Source organism: Rana temporaria, chromosome 8 (genome assembly GCF_905171775.1).
Source record: "Rana temporaria chromosome 8, aRanTem1.1, whole genome shotgun sequence".
NCBI lineage: Eukaryota > Metazoa > Chordata > Amphibia > Anura > Ranidae > Rana > Rana temporaria.
Genome location: NC_053496.1, coordinates 165,288,083 through 165,311,725, shown reverse-complemented (window position 1 = coordinate 165,311,725; position 23,643 = coordinate 165,288,083). Strand labels below are relative to the sequence as shown.

Genomic DNA, 23,643 nt, shown 5'->3' with positions numbered 1-23,643 from the left:
GACGTCATTTGCCGCAATGCACGTCGGGAAAGTTTCCCGACGGAGCATGCGCACTACGTTCGGCGCGGGAACGCGCCTAATTTAAATGATTCACGCCCCCAGTACGGGATCATTTAAATTACGCGCCCTTACGCCGGGCATTTTTAAGGAGCGTCCGCGCAAATTACGTAGCTCCTGCTTCATGAATGAAGCGTAGCGCACGTAATTTACGGAGGCGCAGCGTTAAAACGGTACGCTGCGCCTCCGTAAGAGGGCGCAAAAGGTACCCGAATCTACCCCAGTATATTTAGTGAGTGGTCGGGCAGTAGTTAAACTTTATGGTGGGATTTTATGGAAGTGCAGCATTGTCTTTCGCTTTTGCCTTATGTGCCGAGCAGGACGAGCGTCTGAAGCCAGCACCCAGTGTTGAGGGGGGCCAGAGGAATATATGCTCAGGACTTGGAGCGGTTCCGGCTTTCCTTTGTGCCTACAGATGCAAAAAATATCATGCCCGATGCAATTTGAGGCTTGTATGGAATATATGCATAGACATCAAACTGGTTTGGCACACAGTTGCTTTTTCTGATGCCTGTTGAGGGAAGACTTCCTGGTGAAGGATCTTCCACAATCTGGACATGAATATGGATTCTCACTACTGTGCGTGGCCTGGTGGCAGACCATGTCGGCCTTCCACCGGAAACACTTGCCGCACTCTGCGCAGTTAAAGGGTTTTTCCCCAGTGTGAACCCTCTGGTGCCTTTCTAGCTGCGATTTGTGCGCAAAGCATTTCCTGCAGTCCGAACAGGAGAACGGCCTCTTGCCCGAATGCATGGCTTGGTGTTCGACGAAGGAGGTCTTCCACCGAAAGGTTTCTCCGCACTCATCACAGGAAAAAGGCCTCTCGCCGGTGTGGATGTTTTGGTGGCGGTCCAAGTGCGATTTATGAGCAAAGCTCTTCCCACATTCGCCGCAGGAAAACGGCTTCTCACCGGTATGGATTTTCCAGTGTTTGACCAAGCTGGACTTGTGTATGAAGCATCTGCCGCAGATCATGCATGAGTTCTGGCTCTTATCAGCATGCTTCTTCTGATGGAAGTTGAGCAACTGCCTCTCCGTGAATCTCTGGCCACATTCAGAGCATGAATATGGCTTCTCTCCCGTGTGGCGCCTCTGATGTTCAACCAGCCGGGCTTTGCGCATAAAACACTTCCCGCATTCCGAGCAGGAGAAGGGCCTCTCCCCCGTGTGGACTCTGAGATGGAGGATAAGACGGGACTTGTGGAGAAAGCCCTTTCCACAGAGGGAACATGAGAGCGGCTTGTCACCCGAGTGGATGGACTGATGGACCAGGAGAGTCGAGCGCAAAGCGAAGCTCCTTCCGCACTCAGCGCAGGTAAATGGCTTTTCGCCCGTGTGGGTCCTCTGATGCCCAATGAGGATGGACTTCTTCTCAAAGCATTTCCCGCAGTCATCGCAGGAGAATGGCTTCTTCTTTATGGAGACCTGCTGATGTTTGACCAGCGTTGATTTCTGCCGGTAGGACTTCCCGCAGTCTGAGCATGAATAGGGCTTCTCCCCCGAATGTAAAGCCTGGTGTTTGCCAAGAGAGGCCTTCTGGGTAAAAAGCTTCCCACATTCCGGACACGAGTATGGCTTCTCCCCCATGTGGGTGATCTGATGCCGGAGTAGATGATTTTTTTGCCTGAAACATTTTCTGCAATCAGGACATGAGTAGGGCTTCTCTGTGTGTACCCGCCGGTGATAGTTTAACTGGGACCTCTGTGAAAACCTCTTTCCGCAGTCGCCGCAAGAGAACGGCTTACCGATTCTTGATTTTCTCTAAAGGGAAACACAGATTTATAGTTTACAACTTTTTTCCATAACTTAAAAAAGGAGAGTAAGAAAAATTGCCCTAAAAAAGAGGGGGTTGGGCGGGAACTGAGTTGGTGTGTGTGCTCCTCGTCACCTTGGAGGGGGTTGGAGGTGTTGCCACAGCTTGTCACCTCTGGGACGCCTCGGCCCTCCTCCTCCCTCTTCTCCACCTTCCTCTTCGTAGGTAAGATGACCACCAAGAGGGAAGAGAGTAGTAATGCTGCGAGACAAGAAGCAGGCAGGGTGGCAGTGCAGGGAGGGTGGCGGTGCAGGTTATGCATGCTCCCTGCGTGCTGCCACCCCAACTCTGCACAGCCTAGCCCCCAACAAGCCATGGAGGCTTGTTGGAGGCTGGGCCATGTAAAAAGGATTTTAAAGGGTTACTATAGGAAAAAAAATAATTTCTTTAAAATAACAAACATGTTAAACTTACCTCCACTGTGCAGTAAGTTTTGCACAGAGTGGCCCCAATCCACGTCTTGTGTGGTCCCTCGGCGGCTGTCTCTGGTCCTCCCCGCAAGAACTCACCACAGTCATGCGAGAGAGCTTGCATGCTGATGAGTCCTTGCGGGCGCGCTCCCATGATATAGCGAGCGGCCATAGCCGCTCACTGTATCACTCGGCCCCGCCCCTCGGCGCGCCGCGTCACTGGATGTGCTTGACAGCAGCACTAGCCAATGGCTGCGCTGCTCTCAATCCATCCGCTCTAGCCAATCAGCGGACAGGCTGAGCGGCGATGAGGATGTCGGGACCGAGCGCGGGACTTTCATAAACAGTATGCTAATCCACATCTAGCAACTAATAGCTGACAGTGATCTAATTAACAACTAGTCCCCTAGACAAGCCTAGATGACTCAGGTCATTGTCCACCCAGACAGCACCAGTATTCAAGAAGACCCAGGGCTGTCCAAATCTCATTAACCAGCTTTCTTTTCACATCCATCTTCTCACTGAGTTTTAAGTTGGCAGAGACCATCATGGCTTCCTGGACTTTTATATGTAATAATGTCCTCTTGCACTCTATAATAAGACATCTTCCTGAATGCTCGTAGCTCCCTCAAATGCCAGGGCCCATAGTCAGTACGCAAGAGGCTACTCTGCAGTCCTCTCCAAAAGTCCCTGTCCAGGTTGGGTCTGTCACACTTGTCTTTGAACCAATGAGCCTCTGCTAAGGCCATCTTAATTTTAAGAGCATTTCATGATCTTTCCAGAGAAGTCTGCCACATAAGAAACATGGAACCCATTGTGTATGCTAAACGTACCTTTTCTCCATTCGGAGCAGTGAGGCGACGTGTCCGCATTTTCAATGTTCTGTATCGTCCATCTGAAAGGATCAGGATAGGAATGGTCAACCCCTTTCTTCAGAAGCAGCATACACCTTACCCAACAGCCCAGTCCTGTCTGTATGTGCCAATTACGATGGCTCACTACTGTGCCCTGGTACCGATATCTTCTACTGACAAGGTGAGAAGATAGGAAAAGACCCTCAGCAGAAAAGCCACTCGAGTGCCTTCAGAAACTGGTCAATCCATGTCTTTATAGGGCTGGCTTTGGGCACAAGGGCACAGTCTTGCTGGAAAGGGTGCGCCCCAAATTCTTACCACAAAGTTGGAAGAGCACAATTGCCTAAAATGTCTTTGCATGCATTAACAGTACCCTTCACAGGAAGCACCTGAACTCATTCATTTGGAGGAGGGTCTGCATCCTGCTGGCCATACGGTGTAATCAGGTGATCACAAACTTTGTATATTGTAGAACAGAGGTCCCCATCTTCAAGGCAGAGGACTGGTGTTGGGCTGCATGGGTGGCAAGCGAGTGAGCCAGCACAGCCACCCTCCAACCACCAGAGGGCACTCGTTCCCCCTTCTCGCAGCAGCACTACTCCCTTCCCTCTCTGTGGTCACATCGGTGAGATGCGGGAAGAACAAGAACAAGAAGAACAAAAAGAACAAGAAAAAGAACAAGAACAAGAACGAGGAGGACGAGGAGGAGGACGAGGAGGACGACGAGGACGAGGACGAGGACGAGGACGAGGACGAGGAGGAAGAAAAGGAAAAGGAAAAGGAAAAAGGAAAAGGAGAGCCAGGCCAGGGACAGGATAGTCACAGAGCACTGGTGAGACCCATACACTGTAGGATAGAAAGATCATCACTGTGTTCTGGAGTCCTTTATACGGAGCTAACTTCAGATGACGGATTGCACCCCCCCCTTCCTTTCCCGTCCCCTCCCATCCCCGGTGACAGGCTACACCCCTTCCCCAGTCTGTGGCCGGGGTTGTCTTCTGTGGGGTGGTCCCTGTTGCTGGAGAGGTTGGGGCCCGCTGTTGAGGAACACTGCTAACTGTCAATTTGTGCATTTTTGGTTCCAAAGGATATCTAAAACCAAGAACAAATGTAAAATATTGCAACTACACCGGTCCTTAGATGGGTGGCTACATAAGCTATTTCAGACTAAGTACACTTTCTGTAACTACAGAAAATACATAATGATCTGTCTATAACTACAATGTTCTTGTAATGTCCTATCTAGTGAACTGATCAAATAATGTCCCTCCCGTGCAATGGAGATGGAGAGGAGGTGTACATATCAGGGTGACAACACTTCTCCCCAATAGATACAGTGAGTGGGTGTTGTCACACTATAACAGGGGGTGTGTTACTGGCAGGATCGCCAATAAATGAATAAATCTGAGACTTTTTGTGGATATCATGGCCCAGATTCACAAAGGACTTACGACGGCGTATCTCCACGTCGCCGAATGTGCGCCGTCGTATCTTCGCGCCTGATTCATAGAATCAGATACGCCTCACGGTTGCCAAGATACGAGCGGCGTAAGTCTCCTACGCCGTCGTATCTTGGGGTGCATATTTACGCTGGCCGCTAGGGGCGCTTGCGTATATTTCCACGTTAAATATACAAATGAGCTAGATACGCCGATTCACAAACTTACTTGCGCCCGGCGTATTAAAATATGCGGTTTACGTAAGGCGTCCGACCGGCGTAACTTTACCCCTGTTAAAGCAGGGGTAAGTCATGTTAGGTATGGACGTCGGAAAAGCGTCGTATTTTACGTTGTTTGCGTAAGTCGTATGTGAATGGGGATGGGCGTAGGTTACGTTCACGTCGACTAAGCATTGAGCCGGCGTAATTTAGGCTGCTTTCACATTGAGGCGTGCAGCCGTGGTGACGGTATAGCCGCGCTCTTTGTAGCATGACTATACCGTCGTATTTACAGCGATATTCGGGTGCTAGCGGTGAGGTTTTAACCCCCGCTAGCGGGCGAAAAAGGGTTAATACCGCGGTATTACCGCGTTTTCCCATTGATTTCAATGGGAAGGCGCGGTATAGGAGCGGTGAACACACCGCTCCTATACCGCGGTAAAGATGCGGCTAGCAGGACTTTTGGTGTGCTCCTGCTAGCGCACCGCTTCAATGTGAAAGCATTCGGGCTTTCACATTGAACACTACAGGGCATGATTTTTCATGCGGTATTGCAGCGCTATTTTTAGCGCTGTACCGCATGAAAAACGTCTCAATGTGAAAGGGGCCTTAGGGAGAAAATTTGACGTGATACTGAGCATGCGCGCGCATGCGCCGTTCGTTAGGTGCGTCATTTACATGGGGTCACGATTCATTACCGTACAACACGCCCTCTACCAGCCTAGTTCGAATTAGGCGGGCTTACGCCGGCCCATTTACGCTACGCCGCCGTAACTTAGGGCGCAAGTTCTTTGTGAATACGGTACTCGCCTCTCTAAGTTACGGCGGGGTAGCGTATCTAGGATACGCCCGCACAAAGATACGCCCTCCTACGTGAATCTGGCTCCATGTTTATGACTCACCTGTGCTGATCTCTCTAGGAATTGCCTCCTCCTTATTTGACTCGTTGCCAGATAGATCATCTTCTTCCTTCACCTCGACTTTAATAATCAGGTTTTCATTCTGAACAACACATATCCATTATTCAATACATTGTATGCTATATGTAAGAAAAACAGAATAGAAATACAGATAATGCCTTGCAAAATAAATAAATCAAAATGAATGGACCTCTACAGGAAAAAATGCTCACCTACAAACCGGAATTGTCCCCTGCAGTGATTCCTTTTCACCACTAGATGCCCTCAGTCTTTTGGGATGAATGACAGCCAGTATCATTCAACCCACTTCCTGTGAGCCCAGGATGTCATTGATCTGAGAGGAAAACTCACCCAAGCTCTACCGCTATATAATATAGTTGGTGTGTAGAGTAGTCGGTGCTCTGGCTAATTAAGCTCACAAGTGATCCATAGAAAGTACAGGCCGGCAACTCGACAGCTTCTCCATAGAAAATATTTATTGTATAATTGTTATTATATAAGTATTACAGCAGTAACATCATCCAAAAATCTGACGCATTTCGGCCTTATGCCGCGTACACACGACCGTTTTTCATGATGTGAAAAAATTATTATTTTTTTTAATGTCATTAAAAACGATCGTGTGTGGGCTCCAGAGCGTTTTTCATGACGTGTAAAATGCCCATTAAAAATGTAGAACATGCTCTATTTTTTCGCGTCGTTTTTCACGTCGTAAAAAATAGTCGTGTGTGGGCTTTAAAGCGGGAGTTCACCCATAAAAAATGTTTTACCCTTAGATTGATGCTCATTTTGTCTAGGGGAATTGGGTAGTTGTTTTAAAATCAAAGCTGTACTTACCGTTTTAGAGAGCGATCTTCTCCGCCGCTTCCGGGTATGGGTCTTCGGGACTGGGCGTTCCTATTTTGATTGACAGTCTTCCGACAGGCTTCCGACGGTCGCATCCATCGCGTCACGAGTAGCCGAAAGAAGCCGAACGTCGGTGCGGCTCTATACTGCGCCTGCGCACCGACATTCGGCTACTTTCGGAAAATCGTGACGCGATGGATGCGACCGTCGGAAGCCTGTCGGAAGACTGTCAATCAAAATAGGAACGCCCAGTCCCGCAGCCCATACCCGGAAGTGGCGGAGAAGATGCATCTCTAAAACGGTAAGTACAGCTTTGATTTGAAAAAAAATAGCCGATTCCCCTAGACAAAATGAGCAGGAATCCAAGGTTAAAAATGGTATTTCCGGGTGAACCTCAACGTTAAAGACATGAAAAAAACGCACATGCTCAGAAGCAAGTTATGAGACGGGAGCGCTCGTTCTGGTAAAACTAGCGTTCCGAATGAAGATAGCACATTCGTCACGCTGTAACAGACTGAAAAGCACGAAGACTGAAAAGCGAGAATCGTCTCTCACCAAACTTTTACTAACACAAAATCAGCAAAAGCAGCCCCAAGGGTGGCGCCATCCGAATGTAACTTCTCCTTTATAGTGCCGTCGTACGTGTTGTACGTCACTGCGCTTTGCTCAAGCATTTTTTTTTCCGATCGTGTGTAGGCAAGGCAGGCTTAACCGCTTAACAACCGCCACATGTACATATACGTCGGCAAAATGGCACGGACAGGCAGAACGTCGCTGCCTTTCTGCGGGTCGGGGGTCGGGTCGGGACCCCCCCCCCCCCCCCGGTACATGAGGCGGTCGGTAAGCCTCAGGGAGCGATCTGGGATGAGGGCGTGGCTATTCGTTTCTAGCCGCCCCCTCGCAATCTCTCCCCTGAGCTGAAGAACGGGGAGAGCCGTATGTAAACACGGCTTTCCTGTGCTTCACTGTGGCGGCTGCATCGATCGAGTCATCCCTTTTATAGGGAGACTCGATCGATGACGCCAGACAATGGTCCCAAAAATGTGTCAAAATTGTCCGCCATAATGTCGCAGTCATGAAAAAAATCGCTGATCGCCGCCATTAGTAGTAAAAAATAAATAAATAATAAAAATGCAATAGAACTATCCCCTATTTTGTAAACGCTATAAATTTTGCGCAAACCAATCGATTAAAACGTTTATTGCGATTATTTTTACCAAAAATAGGTAGAAGAATACGTATCGGCCTAAACTGAGGAAAAAAATATTTTTTATATATGTTTTTGGGGGATATTTATTATAGCAAAAAGTAAAAAATATTGCATTTTTTTTCAAAATTGTCGCTCTATTTTTGTTTATAGCGCAAAAAATAAAAACCGCAGAGGTGATCAAATACCACCAAAAGAAAGCTCTATTTGTGGGGAAAAAAGGACGCCAATTTTGTTGGAACAGTACATTACCAAAAAAAAAATCAGACACAGGATGCGGATAAGGCCCGTTCGGAATAGACTTTCTAATAAACCAGTTTGAACTGGCCAGAGACTCTTGAAAAGTTTTTTTTTTTGCCAGTCATGTGATGTAACCACCCATTTAACTGTTCCCTTGCTATAAAGAAGAAATGGACTTTAATTGGACTAAACTATACGATCACACCTTTATCACGCCTAGAATACATACCCATATCTTATGAATATTCATACGTATAAATTATATACCCTGTAGTTGTAAGCTCAGAAACACTTTCACTTTTACTCGCTTATATGCCGAGAACTGTGTTGTATTTCTCCATTGCAATGTTTGTATAATTAAAGCACCTTCTTATCTGGATCTACCATCTTATCTGATCGTCTTAATTAAGACCCCCAAATCGGATTTAACAGAGGCAAATAGAAAATCGTAAGAACACTCCATCGTAATGGAGAGGAAACAGTAACAGAGTCCTCTTTGGCCCAGGTCAGAATCTCAGAGGAGTATCGGAACTTCGACCAAGCGATCCAGGTGTAGAAAAACTGTTCTTCTTTTTCCATTTGCTGTGCAAACTGCTATTCCAGATCCCTAACAAAGTGTAGTTTGATTGCCTATTCCCCAAGGGGGTAGAAGTTGGCTTAACACTAGAGTTCCGCTTTAAAGTGTAACTAAATCTAAAATGTAACTAAAAATGAAAACCGCTAAAATGGTAGCGCAAGCTACGGACTCGCCAATATTTCCTCCTTCTTTTCTTCAAGCTTTGTTTTAATATTACTTTGAGATCCTGTAACTTTTTTGCATTCTTTTTGTGACAACACTCCATGAGCAGCCTTCTAATCCGGAGCAGTGTTGTCACCATTAGGATGCAAGCTGCCTGTGGACCCTAAGCAGACGCCAGCACATACAGCTTGAAGTCCAAAGAGAGCACAAGGAATTATGTGTTTCTTAGAGCCAACAGTCGGCTTTCTTGTAAAAACAACCGATGCGGCCAAGTAGCCGCTCGGCTGTTATTACAAGCATCGGGAGGGGGCGTCCCCTTCCCACCGCTCCGCCCGAGTCTCCCGTCTGACAAGCTGGCCGGAGTCCCGAACAATGCCAAATAGGGTTTGATTGGGTCTCCAATGTAATAAGCGACCATATCCCTCCAAAAAAGGACCTGTCACTGCCTACTACTGTCACAAGGAACGTTTACATTCCTTGCGACAGCAATAAAAGTGATCTGAGAATTTTTTTCTAAAGGGACAGTGTAAAAAAAAAAAAAGAAAAGCGAAATAAATACGATTTTTTGTTAAAGCGCCCCATCCCGCAAACGTGAACAGTGTTCAAACCACACATGTGAGGTATCGCTGTGATCGTTAACTCTAAACAGGTAACCGTTAAAAATGTTTAAAGCGAGATTTACAAGTACCATAGTTTGTTGCCGTAACGAAACATCCCACACTTGAGTGCTTTCATTATATTCCGTTTCCTCCCAGTCTGAATATAGATATCAGATATTCCAACCGCTGACAACCAATAACTAGGCAGTACTCGTTTTGGCTGCTCAATATGAACTGATTATTCAAACACAGGCACACAGAGATATTCAAAGTAGACTGTCCAAACAGCAGGGAGAGCTGTTGGAGGAATTCCCCCCTCCCTCCTCACATTAAATAAACAAGCACATCCCATAATACTTTAGGGCAGACAAACACAATAGAACAATGGGATACAGCCACACCTAACAAACACATAGTAACCCCCACCCCACCTCAAACCATCTAGCAATGGTCTCTGATGAACGGTGGACTTTATTTTTTATATATTCTTGAGGTCAGACTGGGGTTCTCTGTCACCCTGTGCCCCTAATATAGACACAGGGTGACTTACACATAGGAGGGGCTGGGGGAGCTGGACAAGGAGCTTCCAGTGCTCTGCAAGGTAACCTGGGTTCCTCAAGCCCTGCCCCTCGTCCAAAGTGACTCCCGTCACAGTTGCCATTCCACAAGTGTGCACAATTTCTAAAGTGTGACATGTTAGGTATCTTTTTCCCCGGCATAACATCATCTTTCACATTCTACAAAAAAAAAAAATTGGGCCAACTTTACTGTTTAGTTGTTTTTTTTAATCCATTAACCACTTAAGGACCCCTTCACGCCGATATACGTCGGCAGAAGGGCACGGCTGGGTACATCCATGTACGTGGCTCTTTAAGCCCAGCCGTGGGGGCGCGCGCCCGTGACCCGGTCTGAAGCTCCGTGACCGTGGGACCCGCAGACCCGATCGCCGTGAAGTCCCGCGATCGGTCCCCAGAGCTGAAGAACGGGGAGAGCCGCCATTAGTAGTAAAAAAAAAGATAATTAATAAAAATGCAATAAAACTATGCCCTATTTTGTAAACGCTATAAATTTTGCGCAAACCAACCGATAAACGCTTATTGCGTTTTTTTTACCAAAAATAGGTAGAAGAATACGTATCGGCCTAAACTGAGGAAAAAAAATGTTTTTTTTTATATATTTTTGGGGGATATTTATTATAGCAAAAAGTAAAAAATATTGCATTTTTTTCAAAATTGTCGCTCTATTTTTGTTTATAGCGCAAAAAATAAAAACCGCAGAGGTGATCAAATACCACCAAAAGAAAGCTTTATTTGTGGGAAAAAAAGGACGCCAATTTTGTTTGGGAGCCACGTCGCACGACCGCGCAATTGTCTGTTAAAGCGACGCAGTGCCGAATCGCAAAAACTGGCCGGGTCCTTTAGCTGCATTTTGGTCCGAGTCTTAACTGGTTAAAGTGTATTTTTTCCCCAAAAATTGCGTCTGAAAGACCGCTGCCCAAATACAGCGTGACAAAAAAATATTGCAAGGACTGACATTTTATTCTCTTGGGTCTTTGCTAAAAAATATATATACTGTATAATATTTGGGGGTTCGAAGTAATTTTCCAGCAACATTTTTATTTATTTTTTAACTTGTAAGCAACAAGTGTCAGAAATAGGCCTGGTCTTTAAGTGGTTAAAATATACCTTTGATAAAAAAAAATTATAGACCCTTCATTTTTTTGGAAGTGGGCAAACTTACAGTACAACATCTGCAGAGGATCAAATGATTTATTTTCCCCACTGTATGCATGTGGACTTCTCAAGCCAAAAGAAAAAACAAAAAACATTCCACAGCCTACTAGGCCTACGGCATCATAGATGGAAGAACGCTTATGGAAAGGTTTAATTCTACTTTAATAACCCACCAGGTCATTGTTTGACATGTTATGATCATCCTGTGTGGAATCCTGAGGATAAAGAGGACTGGAGCATCTCTCTGGGGGATTTCTGTTACTGGATCCATCTGTAGAAAACACACAACAAAAGTCACATGAATACTGTATATAATTTTTATATATATATATATATATATATATATATATATATATATATATATATATACATATACATACCTCATGTAGTGTACCTTGAAGCTGACCTCCAGCCTTCCCTTCAGTTTTGCACAGGTGATAATCTCTTTCTCCTGTACTGAAAAGGCTTACTCTGATTTTACTGCATACTGTAAACTTCTAAGAATGGGTAGGATAGGTCCACTTTAACCGCTTCCCGTCTGGCCTATATCAAAATGACAGCCGAACGGGAGCTTCCCCATCCTAAATAGATGCCATAAGAAATCATACGTGCTCTGGCTCAGATCATTCTACTGGGTCAGCCCTGGTACCATGTGATCGATGAGATTGGTCACAGCGATCACATGGTACCAAGGCTGGCCCGCTACAAGACATACACATCAGTTGTACTCAATTAATGTTTTTCATTCAAAACCATCGATTGTGTATTATTGTAATTGTAACAGTCACCACCGTTTACGACCTTCCGTCACATCCAAGACAGCTTATCGACACTCCAACCAACAGGACCCGATCCATAAGAATTCCCCCCAGACACGAGACACACAGCTCTGTGCTTCTGGTTTCAAATGTAATACTTTAATGGTTTCTTCTCAGCTTTTTATACAGTACAAGGCATTAAAGCAACAATGAGATCTCCACCCCCCTAATCACACACTAAGGCTAATTACTAAACATTCCTTAATTAACAGCATAACAAACAAAACACCTTCACACACTGAGTTCCCTAGGCAGACGTTCCGTCTCCGCATACAGCTTGACACCTATTCACACCTCTGAGCATCACTAGGCTTTAGACAGTGTTATCACACATAAACAGTATTTAGCATGCATAATTAGAGTTCTGGGAGCAGACCTGGGTTAACACCTTTACACAAGGACAATGGAATGTCTTTCAGGCCCTGACTCAATTAGCATGTCACTAGTCAGGGCTAGGCATAGAAATGAGTCATAGAATATTCTTTGCAGGCATTAAGGAATATACTGTAAATCACTGTCCACGCCAAAACAATCCAACATGTGTACCCCATCTCCTGGGCTAAATCTGTGCCCAAAAGTCACTCCTGTTACAGTAATAATCTCTGTGATTGGTCACAGTGATCACATGGTACAGACAGGGACAGTACATATGTACCATGTGATAGCTGTGGCCAATCACAATAGAACACACTGGCAATGATTATATGCCAGTTATAAAAATTATTGCTTATAACTGTGATTGTCACTGTTATAAGAAATTATAGTTTAAAAAAATCATGATCATCTCCCCAAAAGGTGAAAAACATCGAACTTTTTTTTTACATGCTGTCACCAATCAGTATTCCTGATCACCGCCACAAGTCATATGATGACTCTGTACTGCTCTGGTGACTGCTCTGTATGTAAAATAAAATTGTGGAAAAAAAATATAATCTATCTATATACACACACACACACACACACACACACACACACATTACATTTCTTAATTTTCCACAAAGTTGGGACAAAGAATTTACTACTTCTTAAAACTTGCCATGCCTCTTACTCAATACCTTGGACTGTCTACTTTCCAAAAAGGAGTCATTTGGGCAAAATTTGTACAGTCTTGGCATTTTAGGGCCTCAAGAATTGAGATCGACCATCAGGATTGATCAATTTTTAAATCTATATACCATAGTTTGTGGACTCCATAACCTTCCCACAGAGTAATATACACCGATTTGTTTTTTGTTTTTTACCAAAGAACATTTTATAACAGAAATTAAGAAAAACTTGTTTTTTTTTTTCAAAATGTTCTGTTTTTTTTTCCTGTTGTGGTGATTAAATACCACCAAAAGAAAGCTCTGTCTCAAAAAAAAAAATGAAAGATATTTCATTTGGTACAGTGTCGCATAGCTGAGTAATTGTCATTCAAAGTGTGACAGCGCTGAAATCTGACAATTGGCCTGGGCAGGAAGGGGGTGAAATTGTCCGGTACTGAAGTGGTAAAATTGCTGGCTCATATACAGGCACCATCCAACATTTTCCGCTTACCCGCCCTCTGTGTGTAAACCCACACCAGGCGACAATTGGCAATAAAAAGGAGGAGGAGCTTTGAGGGTAGAACATCCATCAGAACTGGACTATGAGAAGAACTTGATAACTATGGGAAGGTCCTCTGAATGTTCTACAGCAGGGATCTCCAAACAACGGCCCTCCAGCTGTTGCAGAACTACACATCCCATGAGGCATTGTAAAACCCTGACATTCACAGACATGACTAGGCATGATGGGAATTGTAGTTCCTGAACAACTGGAGGGCCGTAGTTTGAAGACCCCTGTTCTACAGGCTGATGAAGGAACAGAAGAGGAACCTGGAGCTCGGACAGTACACACTCACCTGTGCTCGTCTCCAGAGGAATTCTATCCCCTTGACAGTGCTCCTCGTCCTTCACATACATCCCATCTTCATCTGTATGTTCCTCTTTAATGGCAATCACATGGTTCTCCTAGATAAAGAAATAAGAACTCATAAGATTGGCACAGCTTCTCTGCCATGTAAACCAGCGTTTCCAGTGTCATCTTAAGAGCATTATAGGCCCCCGGGCAATACAGTGCACTGGGGCCCTGTCTACACAATCACGCACGAGAATTTACTGACAAAAATCATAAAATTTACTGGCAGAACCACATCTTTTACTGTCAGTGCAAAAAAAAGTCCCTAAAATTACAGTTTTCAGTGCCGAACAATGCAAATGTCAGTATTTAAACTATAAAATGTCTTCATTGACATGGAGGTCAGGTTACTCTAACCCAGCCAGCACAGAGTTTCCTCTTACATCAGAGTCTGCAGGGATCCCCCTTACAGTGAAAGGAAACTCTTATGTAAAGGGGAACGCTGCAGATCATGATCTAAGGAGGGAACTCTGATGTGGAGGGGGGCTCTGGTGACCAGAGACCACCTTATATCAGAGTCCACTGCTTTCTTTTTCCCACTTACATCAGGGTCCGCAGACTGAGTTCCCCCTTGCATTGTAAGGGGGAATCCTGCAGACTCTGATGTAAAGGGGAACTCTGATGTGGGGGGCACTCTGGTGACCAGAGACCACTTTCCATAGAGTAAATACACTAAGGTAAGGGGGGTCACTAATAAAGGAGGGGCAACCTTTATATCCGTGCCCCCTTACATTTTTGCATTCACTCCCCCCTTACATCAGCAACCCCCCGCACTCATGGAGGATCGGATCTTCTCTGTGATTTCCGCAAACTGGGCATTAGCAGTTCTAACCCGTCACTCTCCACAATTTTTTACTGGAGTTGCTGGGCAGCCGGTGGGGCCCCCCAGGCAAGCAGGGCCCCCGGGCAACTTCCCAGCGTGCCCAATGGAAAAGATGGCCCTGCTTCTCACCCTTTTTTCAGTCGTGGCACCCTTTTAAAGCATGCAAAATCCTAAGGCAAACCAGTCTAAAAAAATGTAAATGTTACTCATCAATGGAATGAAAAACAAACAAGGCGCCTCTAAGTGCAGAAATATAAAACTTTTAATATCCCCTAAAGGGGTTAAAAACACTTACAAGATGGTGGATGAAGCAGGCATGTAGCAGGTAAGTGTGTCCAGAAGATGTTCCAGTGGCAGGGCAGTCCCAGTCTGATGATAAAGCTTCCAGGGAAGTCCACAGGATAACAGCCAATTTGTGCCGATTTGTGCTGTGAGTGTTTAGAGAACACAATGGTGATGGAGCCTGGGGATGATGTCAGAGGAAGCGAGACAAAAACCAGCATGGAACACCACCAGGAAGAGGGCAGGAAGTGTGTCATAGAGGCGGGACGCGTTTCGGAACAGCTCATTGGTTCCTTCTTCAGCCAATGACATTGGCCATTGGCTGAAGAAGGAACCAATGAGCTGTTCCGAAACGCATCCGGCCTCTATGACACAATTCCTGCCCTCTTCCTGGTGGTGTTCCATGCTGGTTTTTGTCTCGCTTCCTCTGACATCATCCCCAGGCTCCATCACCATTGTGTTCTCTAAACACTCACAGCACAAATTGGCTGTTATCCTGTGGACTTCCCTGGAAGCTTTATCATCAGACTGGGACTGCCCTGCCACTGGAACATCTTCTGGACACACTTACCTGCTACATGCCTGCTTCATCCACCATCTTGTAAGTGTTTTTAACCCCTTTAGGGGATATTAAAAGTTTTATACTTCTGCACTTAGAGGCGCCTTGTTTGTTTTTCTGTTCCCATTAGAGATTGCTTGTCTCCCTGAGTGCTGCCTAAAGTGTGTGAAGATCTGCTACCCTCTCCAACACAGACTTTATCTGTCAGGATTCAAATTCTTGGAGCGCCCTGGATATACACATTTTTCTGCATCAATGGAATGAGCCTGGGATGATGCACACAACTGCCTTCATGAAACGAACTTGGCATCAAAACTCAAAAGCCCCCTCACCACAGTAGAGCAAACCCTTTGATCACATCAGAGGTCTCCCATCATGTCAGAGGTTCCCCCATCACATCAGAAGCACCCCATTACATCAGAGAACCCCCCCATCACATCAGAGAACCCCCCCATCACATCAGAGAACCCCCCCCCCATCACATCAGAGAACCCCCCCCCCCCCCATCACATCAGAGAACCCCCCCCATCACATCCAAGGTTCCACATCACATCAGCAGTGGCCCCATAACATCAGAAGCACCCCTTCAGATTAGAGGCCCTCCCTTCACATCAGAGGTTCCCCTATGACATAAGAGACCCCCATGACATCAGAGAACCCCATCACATTAAAAAAAAAAACTTTCAATTTAAAAACCTCCCTTCACTTCAGAGGTTTCCCCTTCACATCAGAGGTTCCACATCACATCAGCAGTGCCCCCATAACATCAGAAGCACCCCTTGACATTAGAGGTCCTCCCTTTACATCAGAGTTTCTTCCACCATGTCAGAGGTACCCATATCACATTAGGAAGTCCCCCTCCCCATCACTTCAGAAACCCCCCTTAACATCAGAGGTTCCCATATCACATTAGGAGGTCCCCCTCCCCATCACTTCAGAAACCCCCCTTCACATCAGAGGTCCTTCCATCACGTCAGAGGTCCCCCCATCACATCAGAAGCCCTTCCATCACGTCAGAGGTCCCCCCATCACTTCAGAAACCCCCCTTCACATCAGAGGTTCTTCCATCACGTCAGAGGTCCCCCATCACATCAGAAGCCCCCCTCCACATCAGAGGTTCTTCCATCACGTCAGAGGTCCCCCCATCACTTCAGAAACCCCCCTTCACATCAGAGGTTCTTCCATCACGTCAGAGGCCCCCCCATCACATCAGAAGCCCCCCTCCACATCATAGGTTCTTCCATCACGTCAGAGGTCCCCCCATCACTTCAGAAACCCCCCTTCACATCAGAGGTTCTTCCATCACGTCAGAGGTCCCCCCATCACATCAGAAGCCTCCCTCCACATCAGAGGTTCTTCCATCACGTCAGAGGTCCCCCCATCACTTCAGAAACCCCCCTTCACATCAGAGGTTCTTCCATCACGTCAGAGGTCCCCCCATCACATCAGAAGCCCCCCTCCACATCATAGGTTCTTCCATCACGTCAGAGGTCCCCCCATCACTTCAGAAACCCCCCTTCACATCAGAGGTTCTTCCATCACGTCAGAGGTCCCCCCATCACATCAGAGGTTCCCATATCACATTAGGAGGCCCCCCCATCACATCAGATACCCCAATCACATCAGATACCCCAATCACATCAGGGATTCCCATATCACATTAGGAGGTCCCCCCATCACATCAGATACCCCAATCACATCAGGGGTTCCCATATCACATCAGGGGTTCCCATATCACATTAGGAGGTCCCCCCATCACATCAGATACCCCAATCACATCAGGGGTTCCCATATCACATCAGGGGTTCCCATATCACATTAGGAGGTCCCCCCATCACATCAGATACCCCAATCACATCAGGGATTCCCATATCACATTAGGAGGTCCCCCCAATCACATCAGAGGTTCCCATATCACATTAGGAGGTCCCCCCCATCACATCAGAGGTTCCCATATCACATTAGGAGGTCCCCCCCATCACATCAGATACCCCAATCACATCAGGGGTTCCCATATCACATTAGGAGGTCCCCCCCATCACATCAGATACCCCAATCACATCAGGGATTCCATATCACATTAGGAGGTCCCCCCAAATCACATCAGAGGTTCCCATATAACATTAGGAGGTCCCCCCCATCACTTCAGAAGCCCCTCTTTACATCAGAGGTCCCCCCCTTCACATCAAACTACTCAATCATGTTAGAAAGTCCCCCCACCATCCCCCCTTCATGTCAGTACCCCCCCCCCCCATCAGAGGTACCCCCTCATGTCAGGGGCCCTCTATACATAAGTACACTCATCACATCAGAGCATCCCCATTAAGGATGAGCTCCGGCGTGTTTGCACAGCCCACGTGCAGAGCCCGCCAGGAAGTCGGCACCGCGTTGCGCTAATGACAGGCAGTGAGGCATTTCCCTATCTCTGCAGATGCGCATCGGGACAATGTCTGACTGCCTGTGATTAGCGCAGCGCAGACTTCCTGGTGGTCTGTGCGAACACGCCGGAGCTCATCCTTACTCCCCATCACCATAGAGCCCCCCAGTCATACAGCCCCCCCCCCTTCCCAAATCACACAACCCCCTCTTCACATCAGAGCCCTACTTTTTGATTGTAGCAGCTTGGCAGGGGTCAGATGGTGGAGGGGGTCTTCAGGAGACGGGCTTTCCTCCTGACACTAGAGTATCATTGGTTGTTATACTACTGGTGGCCGACCTGCCAGCACCATGGTAACTCATGACTCTAGTCCAGTGAAAATGGGTCCTGTGCTCGCAGCACCCCATTTGAGAAACACTGATGTATATCATCTGGAACATTTTATATCCATCAACCTACTACATGGCCTTGACGGATCTCCTGATGTTCCTGTGTGGAGTCCCGGGAATACAGAGGACGGGGACATCTCTCTGGGGGATTTCTGTTACTGGATCCATCTGTAGGAAACACACAACAAAAGTCACATGAATATTGTATATAATTTTCATATATATATATCATGTACTGTATCTTGAAGCTGACCTCCAGCCTTCCCTTCAGTTTTGCACAGGTGATAATCTCTTTCTCCTGTATTGAAATGGCTTACTTTGATTTTACTGCACACTGTTAACTTCTAAGAATGGGTAGGATAGGTCCACTTTAACTGCCTGGCCTATACCAAAATGACAGACTAGCGGGAGCTTCCCCATCCTACATGGATGTCATACGAAATCCTGCGTGCTCTAGCAGCCGCTCTGTTTCTCAGCCCTGGTACCATGTGATCGCTGTGATTGGTCACAGCGATCACATGGTACCAGGGCTGGCCCAGTAAAAAATGCATCACGTCAGTTGTACTCAATTAGCTAGATTCAGTAAGAGTTAGGTCGGCGTATCAGTAGATACGCCGACCTAACTCGGAATCTGCGCCCACCTAAGTTTAAGTGTATTCTCAAACAGAGATACACTAAAACCTATCTAAGATAGGACGGCGCACGCCGTCCTATCTTAGGGTGCAATATTTAGGCTGGCCGCTAGGTGGCGCTTCCATTGCGGTCGGCGTAGAATATGTAAATCACTAGATACGCCTATTCACGAACGTACGCCCGGCGCAGTACAGATACGCCGTTTACGTAACGCATTATCAGGCCTAAAGATATTCCATCAAATAGTTGGAATAGTAATGTTAAAGTATGGCCGCCGTTCCCGCTTCGAAATTCGAACATTTTACGTCGTTTGCGTAAGTCGTCCGTGAATAGGGATTTACGTCATTTACATCCACGTCAAAACCAATAGGCCCGTGCGGCGTATGTTGCCGCAATGCACACTGGGATATGTAGGCGGACGGCGCATGCGCCGTTCCAAAAAAACGTCAATCACGTCAGGTCAAGCCCCATTAACATAAAACACGCCCCCTCAGCCAAATTTGAATTAGCCGCCCTTACGCCCTCCCGATTTACGCTACGCCGCCGTAACTTAGCAGGCAAGTACTTTGAGAATCATGTACTTGCCTCGCTAACTTACGGCGGCGTAGTGTAAACACGATACGCTACGCCGCCGCAAAGTTAGGACACCCTCTCTGAAGCTAGCTAAATGTATTGCTTTCATTCATAGCCATCGATTGTGTGTTATTGTAATAATCTCTGTGATTGGTCACAGTGATCACATGGTACAGACAGGGACAGTGCATGTGTACCGTGTGATGGCTGTGGCCAATCACATCTATTACAATAGAACACACTGGCAATGGATATATGCCAATTATAAAAATGATTGCTTGTTACTGACTGAATACATTGTTTCTATGTCTTTTTATCAGAGGATGTGTGTATTTAGGTAGATCCTCAATAATCTTCTTACCTAGTGGTGTGAGGGGCAGCTGGTTCTCCATCATGATCTCCTTGGCGAATGTTTGGTCCACCAAGATCAAGTCCTAATAAAAAAAATAAAAAAAAAAAAATGACAAAAAGAAGAAGATGGCCCTAAACATTTCTCATGTTGGAGAAGTACCGGGGGCGCTAGTCATCACAGGGCAACCTATTTCCACCTCAAGACTCATTTCAGCTGGTGTGGGGCAAATCAGGCTGAATATGCCTAGACTGGCCAATTTTTCGACCTAAGCTAATTAAAGTGATTTGATATACCGGTCTGTCAATCCACTTAAAAGCCGAAACCCCTCTCCCAAAACACACTGGCCCAGATTCAGGTAGCAATTGCGCCTGCGTAACCATAGTTACGCAGCGCAATTGCTGACTTGCGCCGGCGTAACGAGTTCTCCTGATTCAGAGAACTCGTTACGCCGACTGCAGCCTAAAATCTGCGTGGCATAAGGCTCTTATGCCACGCAGATTTTAGGCTGCATTCTAGCGATGCCCGCTAGGGGGCGCTCCCATTGTGATCTGTGTATAGTATGCAATCTGCATACTAACACCGATTCACAACGTTGCGCGAGCCCTGCGTACGCAAATTACGTAGTTTGCGTACGTCGGGTTTCGCGTAAGGTTACACATCCTAATAGCAGGCGCAGCCAATGCTATAGGATACCCGGCGTTCCGGCGTCGCGACTTTCTAATTTTACGTTGTTTGCGTAAGTGAATCATGAATGGCGCTGGACGCCATTCACGTTCACTTTGAAGCAAATGACGTCCTTGCGACGTCATTTGCCGCAATGCACGTTGGGAAAGTTTCCCGACGGAGCATGCGCTGTACGCTCGGCGCAGGAGCTCGCCTAATTTAAATGATTCCCGCCCCCGGCGGGATCATTTACATTGCGCGCGCTTACGCCGGGCAATTTTGCCGGCGCGCCCTCGCAATTTACAGAGCTACTGCTCCGTGAATCGAGGGCAGCGCAAATTATTTGCGGGGGCGTAGGGCAAAATCGTTGCCCTGTGCCTCCGCAAATAATGCCCAAGTTGTACCTGAATCCGGGCCACTATACAAGGAACTAAACCCTCCATTCCCTTGCAGAAAACAAAGCCATTGAGCCTCTGTTTGATCAGCAGTTGCCATGGTGCCCACCCATGTGATCACTTATGACTCTGGCTATTGGATGGCTTGACAAGCAACTATTGGTTGGGAGGACAAGCAACCAGGATGTTATCCTTCATGGCATGCCTTGAATGGAACGGTTTGGGGAACAGTTGAATTCATGGGTTGGAGTAGAGCAGTGTTTCTCAATTCCAGTCCTCAGGCCCCCCCAACAGGTCAGGTTTTCAGGATTTCCCTCAGATGAAAAGGCTGTGGTGATTACTAAGGCAGTGAAACTGATCAAATCACCTGTGCAAAATAATGGAAATCCTGAAAACCTGACCTGTTGGGGGGGCCTGAGGACTGGAATTGAGAAACACTGGAGTAGAGAAAGAAGTAAAAATACTTACCGTATTTAATCGGTGTATACCGCGCACTTTTTTGCCCTGAAAATCAGGGCAAAATCGTGGGTGCGCGGTATACGCCGATACCCGCTTTCCCGAGCCGAGTTTTGAATACTGCGCCGACATATACCGAGCGCCGCAGTACACTCGGGTATAGTCGGGCAGTCTCGGCTCCTTCCGCGCTCACGTCCTGGACGTACAGGACGTCAGCGCGAGAGTTGCTGAGCATTGCCGACAATACACGAGTGTACTGCGCTCTGTATATGTCGGCACAGTATTCAAACTCGGCGCGGGGAAACGAGTGGGGAGGACGCGAGGACGCCGCAGAAGGACGCCGGACCCGACGAAGAGGACACCCGAAGCCGCAGACGGACGCCGGACCCGACGAAGAGGACACCCGAAGCCGCAGACGGACGCCGGACCCGACGAAGAGGACACCCGAAGCCGCAGACGGACGCCGGACCCGACGAAGAGGACACCCGAAGCCGCAGACGGACGCCGGACCCGACGAAGAGGACACCCGAAGCCGCAGACGGACGCCGGACCCGACGAAGAGGACACCCGAAGCCGCAGAAGGACGCCGGACCCGACGAAGAGGACACCCGAAGCCGCAGACGGACGCCGGACCCGACGAAGAGGACACCCGAAGCCGCAGAAGGATGCCGGACCCGACGAAGAGGACACCCGAAGCCGCAGAAGGACGCCGGACCCCTGACGAAGAGGAGGACACCCGAAGCCGCAGACGAACGCCGGACCCGACAAGCCCGCCGCGCAAGACACCAAAACTGTAAGTACAAAAAAAAACTTTTTTTCCACAGGATTCGGGGCAACTTTTGGGGTGCGCGGTATACGCGGGAGCGCGTTATACCGCGATAAATACGGTAACTTATTCTTCACTCCAGAAGGCATTCTCCTTGCTGTCCTGACCGGAAGCCTCTTCCCTTCGGAGCTCCAGGTGGCGATCGCACCCTGATGCCATCATGTACAATGCAGGGCCAACCCTAATTAGGATTCCTTGGTTTCCTATCGTATAAGCATTGGGCAACCAGTAGTACGCATCTGGTGTGAATGGGCCCTGAGCTAAGTCTTTGCGCTTCTTCCTCTACCCCTTACTGAAGATTTAACCCATGCAAATCCGGTAGATGAGCCTACAAACTTGAAGAAGATCACCTCAGTTCCAATCCTTGGACCTGCGAAAGTGTTGACCGTTTGCGAACGGTGGCGGCCATATTTGGCTATTGCGTTTTTGATGAAAACCATATGTTATCGGTGTGGCCTATCCTCCAATCTCAGCAGCTGCAGATTTCGAAGGTCCACATATTGGGACAAAGCGTGGATTGGCTAAATGAACATTGGCAGTTGGCGTTATGGAAAATTAGGACACTAAAATACTACCGCATATAATTTTTACCTGGTGGCCCACACTGTGCGCAGTCCAGACCCCAATGTGCGGAAATCCAGGCAGCCCCCCCAGCTTGATGCCACTCTCTGCCCTGCAGCCTGGATCTATGATCTGATACAAAAGCTCACATGACCTTCTCCCCACAATTCAGTCCACAAAGGGTGCTGGGACCCCCTCTATTCTCTCTCTTCCTTCCTCCATAAAAAGAATATGTTAATATTGTTACCTGCTGCTCACTCTGCACACACTTTCCAGCCTCACAATCACAACAAGATTCTGACAACTGCTGGACCCACTTCCTGTCCACAATTATGGGCTACAACAAAATGGCCGCCCTGATTCGTTTATTTTACTCTTCAAATAAGTTCAACAACAATGAAACAAACGTTTATCGCTTCTTAGAAGCTGGGAAATGTGCCATAGAAAAAAAAATATTCGTCCATATTGTCGAATGTTTATATGTATTGCCGTAAAAACCAGACACTCAGAGTTCGGTCTACAACAAAATGGCCGCCGACACAAACGCGGGTAATACTATTAAAAAAGTTTTGTATAGATCCATGAATTTATTTGTTATTTTAAACATGCTTAAAATGATTAAAGAAAATTATTTAAAAAAAAAAATAATTTTTAAAAAAGGCTGCAAAAAATGTCAACAATCTACAAGAAAATGGCCGCCGCTCTCCTGTATAGGACCTCAGGTCGCTGTCATCGTGTGATCGCGTCACCATGGCAACAGTGGAACGCATAGAAAGGAAGTGTTGAATCCAGAGGGCGGTGTAGAGAAAGGTGTGTTCCTGGTGCTGGGAGACACGCAGAGGACACAACCTACACCACTCCTTCCAGCGCCAGCCAATCGTCAGCGCCCGATCTCCTATCGCGCATGCGCACAGAGGGCACGC

General features: G+C 47.1%; 2 protein-coding genes across 2 annotated transcripts in view; one reads left to right on the top strand and one right to left on the bottom strand.

Moving 5' to 3' along the window:
- LOC120909924 (zinc finger protein 300-like) overlaps window positions 1-23,643 on the top strand; it is a 196,851-nt gene that overhangs the window by 75,126 nt on the left and 98,082 nt on the right. The gene's annotated exons all lie outside the window — the stretch shown is intronic.
- LOC120909874 (gastrula zinc finger protein XlCGF26.1-like) lies at window positions 240-23,248 on the bottom strand. The gene is made up of 8 exons (XM_040321643.1): window positions 22,968-23,248; window positions 19,829-19,901; window positions 18,332-18,429; window positions 13,776-13,884; window positions 11,249-11,346; window positions 5,694-5,793; window positions 3,114-3,175; window positions 240-1,818 (listed from the first exon to the last, which is right to left on the bottom strand). Exons 2-8 carry the CDS (start codon window positions 19,860-19,862, stop codon window positions 532-534), a joined length of 1,788 nt encoding a protein of 595 aa, XP_040177577.1. The 5' UTR covers window positions 19,863-19,901; window positions 22,968-23,248; the 3' UTR covers window positions 240-531.

What these genes read in the sequence shown, in the direction of transcription:
- LOC120909874 (XM_040321643.1), bottom strand. Translation starts at nt 19,862, where the DNA reads ATGATGGAGAACCAGCTGCCCCTCACACCACTAG. An exon ending in ACATGTCAAACAATGACCTG is followed by an intron (nt 5,794 to 11,248) that starts GTGGGTTATTAA and finishes TGTGTTGTTCAG; the next exon opens with AATGAAAACCTGATTATTAA. An exon ending in TCCTAGAGAGATCAGCACAG is followed by an intron (nt 3,176 to 5,693) that starts GTGAGTCATAAA and finishes TGATCCTTTCAG; the next exon opens with ATGGACGATACAGAACATTG.